Source organism: Trachypithecus francoisi, unplaced genomic scaffold, assembly GCF_009764315.1.
Source record: "Trachypithecus francoisi isolate TF-2019V2 unplaced genomic scaffold, Tfra_2.0 Lachesis_group12, whole genome shotgun sequence".
NCBI lineage: Eukaryota > Metazoa > Chordata > Mammalia > Primates > Cercopithecidae > Trachypithecus > Trachypithecus francoisi.
The window spans coordinates 69,149,029-69,157,385 of NW_022681457.1; the positions used below are offsets into that span (position 1 = coordinate 69,149,029).

General features: G+C 44.8%; 1 protein-coding gene across 2 annotated transcripts; it reads left to right on the top strand.

Moving 5' to 3' along the window:
- Positions 1–1,038: 1,038 nt before the first annotated feature.
- LOC117092525 (placental protein 13-like) lies at positions 1,039–6,755 on the top strand. Of its 2 annotated transcripts, none has more exons than XM_033226203.1 (4): positions 1,039–1,053; positions 3,079–3,155; positions 3,967–4,177; positions 6,714–6,755. In XM_033226203.1, exons 1-4 carry the CDS (start codon positions 1,039–1,041, stop codon positions 6,753–6,755), a joined length of 345 nt encoding a protein of 114 aa, XP_033082094.1. The 2 variants fall into 2 exon arrangements, with proteins under 2 accessions (XP_033082094.1, XP_033082093.1); XM_033226202.1 differs by lacking the exon at positions 1,039–1,053 and adding an exon at positions 2,341–2,448.
- The last annotated feature ends 1,602 nt before the right edge of the window (positions 6,756–8,357 follow it).

An 8,357-nucleotide genomic window follows, 5' to 3' on the forward strand; every position in this document is an offset into this window, starting at 1 on the left:
TCAATGGAGCTGGAAGTCATTATTCTTAGCAAACTAATGCAGGAACAGAAAACTAAATACTGCATGTTCTCACTTATTAGTGTGAACTAAATGATGAGACTCATGGATAGCAAGAGGGAAATAACACACACTGGGGCCTACTTGAGGGTGGAGAGTGAAAGGTGGAATAGAGCAGAAAAAATAGCTACTGGGTACTATGCTTAGTACCCAGGTGAAGAAATCATATGTACCACAAACACCATGACATGATTTTATCTGTATATGTACCTCTGAACCTATAATAAAAGTAAAAAATACCAAAGAAAAAACTAATTTCACCTTTCTTCCAGAATCTGCAGGAGAAACAGTATCTCTGAAACTTTGATTTACATGGACTCCAAGAGAAGGGAGAGGGTGCAGCTAGACCCCAGTTGGGTAGCAGACAGATGAGAGTGGCCCTCACCTGGCAGAGCCAAGGGGCCTGGTGTGAGACAGGTTTATGCAAGAACTTTCTCTGCTTCTCTCCCCAGATCCTCCTGAGGATCAAGGTCGAAAGGATGTGACCTTTAAAGGCCCTCCCAGAACCTTTAAAGGCAAAGAGAAGAATTACATTCTAGGTCTAAGGTCTTTCCCCACAACCCCCAACTTTCTTTTGTTAGCCATTGTACAAATTGAGAAAATGTACACCTTCTGGGTAGATTCTGCATAGTGGAGACAAGTATTGAGAGGCACAAAGACTGGGCTTTATAATCACTACCCCTCACTCCATCATCTTTATCTATGAATTTCCCTGGTAACCCAATCCACAGCCTGGTACCTCCCACACTGTCATTTCTGCTGCATTGCAGACAGAGACATCCAAACAGCTATGATTGTGACTTAGTTTCCTCCTGACACCCGTGCCTTTCTCATGCTGCAAGGAAAGCTTGCTGGGAGGAGCATGGAATCTGGAATGAAGCCAGAGGGCAGAGCTGAAAGTAATCATTTAAATGCTGCAACTCAGAGATTCACACAGGAGACTGAACATAATTCTGAAGGGTCAACCAGAAGGAGAGAACGATGTCATCACTACTAGTGAGTTAAAAAGGCACAGCCTTCAATAACCTCAAGTCACCTAAACCAAGAAAGAAACGGGATGTTTTATGAGAGGAAAATATGAGCATTCCTACTGTGAATGCTTTACTGAGAGTCGTGGGTGTGTGAGGCTATTGTAGGGTGTGGACCTTGAGCCAGTGTAACCCTCTGTGAACATGTGGTTTGGTCCGATGATAGTGGACCCTGCTGAGATGATGTGACTTTATGTGGGAGGTGGACAGACCACCAGGACAGGCAGGTGTGTGATTGAGTGTAAGTGGGAGAGTATGCTTTGTCCTCCTGTCTGTGATGTGAATGTATGTGTGAGCACAGCCAGACCAGTGCATGAGCATCTTTATGTGTACAGTGAGCAGGTGTGTGTGACTCAGTGAGTGGCGTGGCTCTGTGTCTGTGGGTGTGTGTGCTGGGATGTGACTGGGTGTTTATCTGGAAACGTGCATGTGGTCCTCTGCGCATGTGAAGGTTTCCCCCCACACACAGCAGCACCTCTGATGAAGCAGCTGTGTGTTTTTTCATGTGTGTCAATGAGGATCCAAAGTGGCTTATCTGGTGGGGATCTTGGGGATTGTGAGTTACCGAGGATTTGTTTCAGATCACTTTTGAGAGTGGAATGTGTGATCAGTAGATGTCTCTTCCCAGTAAGTGTAAGGAAGAGAAATGCAGACTATGGGGGTGATGGTTCCTCAGTTGGGGACTGCACAGAGTGACCACTGGCTTTTGCCTCCCAGGCTCAGCTTCCTTGTCCTCATCCCAGCACGTTCTTCCCATTGTGGAACAGGAGGGTGTGCAGATACTGATTTGCTAGAGAAAGACATTACAGACTGTAGTTTCAGAGACTGAATCATATAAAATATCCACTAAACTCAAGTTTAGTCTCAGTTCAGACAGAGCTTGCAAAGTGGATATTAATCAACCCAGCAGCTGGGTTCACTGGCTTATGGCCATTATCCCACCAATTTGGGAGGCAAAGATGGGAGGATAACTTGAGGCCAGAAGTTTGAGACCAGTGTGGGAATCACAGTGAGACCCTTTCTTTGAAAAACTTTAAATATCAGACTGTCAGAGTGGCAGGCACCTTCCGCCCCAGCTACACAAGAGGGGGCAGATGTGTGAGGATCACTGCAGCCCAGGAGTTCGACGTTTCAGTGAGCTATTATCACACCACTGCATGTCAGCCTGGGCAACACAGCAAGACCCTATCTCAAAAACACAGAAAAATCATCAACCACTTGTAGTCATCGTAAAAATTAATCATTCCCTCTAGTTATGTCCCTGACCCACAGGCTTCATTTGTGCAAGTACTGGGGCTATGCTCTCAGTAATGTGTGCCCCTTCTGGGAAGGACGTCCATTGCCCTTGGTGATTGTGATGCATGTGCCTCCCACATACAGGGGTTTCCTATTTTTTTTTTTTTAATAGAATTTCCCTCTCCCTTTCAACAAGTGTTATTTCTCACTGGAGTGAATTTTTAAAATTCTTATATTCTCAAGTCTTGTTTTTATTTTCAGAGTTGGAAATAAAGAGAGGTCAGTGTTACAGGAGGACTCCCCTGTTCTGTTAGGTCACCTCTACCAGACCCTAAACATGACAGCAATTAGGGTAAAAGTTTTACACATATTATAACTCCTCTGTTATTGAGAGCACCTTAGAAAGTAGGAGTTATAATAATATAATTATATTTAACAATATAATTATAACCTTATAATCCTCCTTGTCCTGGGGAAACTGAGGCAGGGAGCGTTCAAGTAATAGATCTAAGACTACACTGCTAGTATAAGGCAAAATGAGGACTGGAATTCAGGCATCCTGGCTCTGAACAATTGCTCGTACCTATGGGTCTGCCATATCTTCAGGAATATGGAGCCCTGACTGTGGTAGGGTGAAAGGGGAGAGGCCTCTGAGTCTGCCCTGTGATCTCGAACCTCCTGCACCATGGGAATCTGTTACAGGAGGGGAGGCTGCACCTGACCCTTTAGCTCTCACTCACTCTCCATACCCTGGCAGGTACCATACACAGTGCCTGTGTCCTTCTCTATTGGTTCCTGCGTGATGATCAGAGGGAGACCGAACCTCTCTTTTGTGTGAGTAATTCATTGTCCAACGGAGGGATGGAGAATAAGGGAGAATACTTGCTAAGGGTTTGACGTTATGTGGGAGTGATATGGAAGTGACTAGTTGGCAGGATGGAGGCCCCATGCAGGTGCAGGTCCTGGAGTCCTTCCAGCACCAGGCATGAGACCTGCAGCAACTGCATGTAGGCCAACCATGGGGCCTAAGGGAGGAGGACACTCAGTGGGTTGGAGCTGTGGCTCTTAATCAAAGGGCATAGAATTTTCAAGGAATAAACAATTCATAGGCCTAGTTCAGTGACTGGGATTCAGTTTTCATTTGGGGATGAGGAGCACAGCATCTTCCTGACTGGGGCCATGAGGAGCTGAAGCATCCCCACAGGGACCAGGCCTGCAGTACCATCAGGGAGACTTGCCCTGGGTAAATGGGGAAGGGATTTTTTTTTTTTTTTTTTTTTTTGAGGCGGAGTCTCGCTCTGTCGCCCGGACTGGAGTGCAGTGGCCAGATCTCAGCTCACTGCAAGCTCCGCCTCCCGGATTTACGCCATTCTCCTGCCTCAGCCTCCCGAGTAGCTGGGACTACAGGCGCCCGCCACCTCGCCCGGCTAGTTTTTGTATTTTTAGTAGAGACGGGGTTTCACCGTGTTAGCCAGGATGGTCTCGATCTCCTGACCTCGTGATCCGCCTGTCTCGGCCTCCCAAAGTGCTGGGATTACAGGCTTGAGCCACCGCGCCCAGCCTGGGGAAGGGATTTGTGTATGTGTTGAGTGTATGTCTGCACAATGGAGGGACCTGCCCAACATGCTGTGTGCTTTGCCCTCAGATATGCCCCACAGCTGGAGGTGAATTTCTACACTGAGATGGATGAGGACTCAGATATTGCCTTCCAATTCCGAGTGCACTTTGGCTATCGTGCCATCATTAACAGTCGTGAGTTTGGGATATGGATGTGCGAGGAGAAATGCTACAATGTGCCCCTTGAAGATGGCAAATCATTTGAGCTGCGCATCTACGTGCGTCGCAATAAATACAAGGTGAGCACCCCAGGAGCTTCCAGCCTTCGGCCTCTGTGGGCTCCCAGGCAGCTTTCATTGACCTGGAGCCACCAGTCCCTATGCTTGCACTGCCGTCCTCAGCTCTGTCCCAAATTTGACCAAGGTCAAGGTCGGCTCACCTGCCATTTCTCCCAAAGTGGAGAATCTTCTCTGTCTTTTCCCATAGTGATAATTTCTACTTATGCCATTATTTCAATTTTCATTTAGCTGAATGTATACAATATACTTAAGAAAAAAGTGGTTTTAATCATTCAAAAATTATGACTCCATCTCACTTTTAAGCCCCAGTTCTACCAATAAGAACAACATTACCAGAGCTCTGCTCTCCTTCAGAAAGAATATTTTTATTTTATTTTATTTTTGAGATGTCTCATTTTGTCATTTAGGTTGGAATGCACAGGTGTGATCACAGCTCACTGGAACCTCCACCCCATGGATTCAAGTGATTCTATTGCCTTAGCCTCCCAAGTAGCTGGAATTACAGGTGCGTGCCACCACAACTGGCTAACTTTTGTATTTTTAGTACAGATGGGGTTTCACCATGTTGTCCAGGCTGGTCTTGAACTCCCAACCTCATGTGATTTGCCCACCTTGTGCTCCCAAAATACTAGGATTACAGGGGAAAGCTACCATGCCCAGCCCTTCAGAGGAAATCGTCTCCTATGAAAGCATAGACATGTCTATTATTTCATTTGTTTTTAAGCAAATCCTGGTATAAGTTGCTCTACACATTATGCTTTAAGAACTAAGCTGAATTTTTGTCAAAGAATATATCTTGAAGATATTATCAATCTATGATGCCGCTTCAGTTTTTAAGGATTGCATAATATTGCATTAAAAAAGTTTACTCAAAATTACTCAACTTGATTCTTTTTTGGGCATTAAAGTTGTTTCCAGTATTTTGCTTTCACGAATGATACTTTCTAAAGCTTTCTAATCAATCCTTTTGTCATTACCAACCTCCTTATACTTATATTGGAAGATAATTACAAAAAAAATGAAAAAACTTGTTCAAGAATGTGTGCATTTTAGATTTGTTAAATTAATACTGAAAAGGAGACTTTCTCTATAACCTCAATATAAAAAATATATCCATACTTTCTGGCTTTCTCTAATGAGTAGGCCAAAACATTCACATTTTAATCAGATTCAAGTGAGGGATGTTTCCCTATGCTTAGAAGTTGTTGAGGATAATATCCTATCACATTAAACGTTAAGAGAAGCAGATGAGGCTGGGCCTGGTGGCTCATGCCTGTAATCACAGTAATTTGGGAGGCTGAGGCGGGCGGATCACCTGAGGTCCGGAGTTTGAGACCAGCCTGACAAACACGGAGAGACTCCGTCTCTACTAAAAATACAAAATTAGCCAGTTGTGGTGGCGCATAACTGCAATCCCAGCTGCTTGGGAGGCTGAGGCAGGAGAATCGCTTGAACCTGGGAGGCAGAGGTTGCGGTGAGCCGAGATCACACCATTGCACTCCAGCCTGGGCTACAAGAATGAATCTCTCTCTCTCTCTCTCTCTGAAGAAAGAAAGGAAAGAAAGAAAGAAAGAAAGGAAGGAAGGAAGGAAGGAAGGAAGGAAGGAAGGAAGGAAGGAAGAAAGAAGAAAGAAAGAAGGCAGGGAGGGAGGGAGGGAAGGAAGGAAGGAAGGAAGGAAGGAAGTTGTTGAAGATGGGGCCGCGCGGTGGCTCAAGCCTGTAATCCCAGCACTTTGGGAGGCCGAGACGGGCGGATCACGAGGTCAGGAGATCGAGACCATCCTGGCTAACACGGTGAAACCCCGTCTCTACTAAAAAAATACAAAAAACTAGCCAGGCGAGGTGGCGGGCGCCTATAGTCCCAGCTACTCGGGAGGCTGAGGCACGAGAATGGCGTAAACCCGGGAGGCGGAGCTTGCAGTGAGCTGAGATCCGGCCACTGCACTCCAGCCTGGGCGACAGAGCGAGACTCTGTCTCAAAAAAAAAAAAAAAAGTTGTTGAAGATAATATCCTATGTTATACAAGACCCGTTCTCTTTTAACTCTCTAAGAACCCTGGGTTTCATTCTTTGCCACTACCACCTCGGATGTAGGCTAATTCAAAGAGAAACTGTGCAATTTTCAGTAGTGAAAGGGAGGCACAGTTCATGGAACTCAAAAGTATGCACTTCAATGAACATGGTCTAGCACTGACCCTGTGGCAGGCCCTGTGCGAGATGCAGGGTCTCGTGTTCCTGAGACACAGTCCCTGGAGATGAGGATATTCCAGGTTAGAAGGGAGGCTGAGTAACAGGGACTGTGTGACACAGAGTGTAGAACTTCACTACAGAAATGAGAGGAAACATTAGAAATAAAGTGAGCAACTGTCTCAAACAGGCACAAAACGCAGCCTGCAAACAGAAGTGTGTCTACTACGTGTACTTGTATAACTAGGAATTTTCTTGGGGAATGTTATTGGTACTAGGGCAGAGTAGAGAAGAGCCTGAAAACTTGTTGGGTGGCACATTGTCTTTCTGATGCATTTTTCCTCTTGTAGATAAAGGTAAATGGCCAATGCATTTACAACTTTGTCCATTGACTCCCACTAAAATCTGTGAAGATGGTACAAGTGTGGAGAAATGTTTCCCTGACCAGAGTGCTTGTCAGCAATGGATGGAGATGATCACACTTCTCATTGTTGAGGAATCCTTCTTTCTACCTGACCATAAGATTCCCAGAGGCTGCTAAGAGAATAATCTCTCCTAACCCCTTCCCCTACACTTGGTCATTAAAGCAGCACCAAACTGCGCATGATTTGGTTCTTGCTTTAAGAGGGGAAAAGGGGAAGTTGTCATCCCCAAGAAGGGCCAGGGCATTCTATCAGAGACATCATGAAATCAAAGAGGGGATAAACCTTCCTGTGACATAGGGAGTGAGTGACAAGGTCCCTGGAATGTCTGAGAAGACATTGGAAACAGCATCCTTTTGTAGGACGTAGTTGACGTCAGACAGTCTCAACCAAAATACTTACCCAATTTCAGATGACTCATGGCCCTTAAATGTTAGGTAGCTGTTTACAGTCACACAGGTGTACCTAGTGGCTTTAGGCAGAACCTGAAATTTGAGGACAATCGTGGGATTTTTAAATTTTTTTCATCGTTCTCAGGATGCTTATTGTGCATAAACACTGTGCTTGGCTTTGTGTGGGCTGCTGTGAAGGAAGTGAAGGAAAAGATGACAAGCTTTGCATGTGAAGTTTTCAATCCAAGTAATAGAGGATCACTGGAGCCCAGCGTTTTCCCTTAAAGAATCCCAATTATTCTTACTTGCAAATATTTGAAGATTTTTTCATTTTATGTGGGCAGAATACAGGGATTTTTCTTTGGAAATAAATCGTCATGGTTTTAGATCAGAGAACATGTAGATTATTATCGGAATAGATATAATTCATGCAGCTGAACATAGTGAGCAGACTCTGTGTTGCTGCTGTCATTTTGATCATTCTCATCGTCTCTCCCCATGTTCATTGCAACAGTTTCTGCAACTCCAGCCTCTCTCATGGGTATGCCTCTTTCCTCACCCCTCATTTAACCTAACATCCAGATACTTTGAGATGCCAACGTACAGTGAATGACACTCTTCATGCATCTCTTCCTTGTTTCATTCCAGTATGGAATGAAATTCCCTGCCCTCTCACTGGAAACTCTTGTGTTCTGATGAGGTACACTCTCCTCCTTACACCTTCCCTGTCACAGTCTTGATCCCTTCTCTTTCTGATAATGGATCATAGACCCTATCACCAGCATGGAATTTATTTTTGGAGGAATTATGTACTTTGTGCTCTGAGTGGATGAAAACTATCCTGGAACCCCTGGCTTCCTGTGCAGAAAATGACTTGGAGTTCACATCGACTTGCCACTTGCCTGGCACCTATTTTATCTGAATAACCGATATAATTTTACATGACGGCCCTGCTAGGCAAACACACAGTGACTGCCCTTTCTTGAATGATATTCACCAGCTCATTGCACTTCCTAAGGGCCATTCATTACATTCATCTTTATCTCAGCTACTACTCTTTGCTCATGGTGGCCAGAAATGACATCTCAGATGCAAAAAGATGACATAGAATCCAGGGTCAATGTTCAACTTACAATTTTTGAATTGCCTCTGAAAACCTACTCAACATCTATCTTCATCT

Bases quoted from the DNA above. Each gene is read 5' to 3' on its own strand.
- LOC117092525 (XM_033226202.1), top strand. From the start codon at position 2,341: ATGTCCCTGACCCACAGGCTTCATTTGTGCAAGTACTGGGGCTATGCT. The intron at 2,449-3,078 runs GTGCCTCCCACA...ATACCCTGGCAG, and splicing joins CCTTGGTGATTGTGATGCAT to GTACCATACACAGTGCCTGT. The intron at 4,178-6,713 runs GTGAGCACCCCA...TTCCTCTTGTAG, and splicing joins TGCGTCGCAATAAATACAAG to ATAAAGGTAAATGGCCAATG.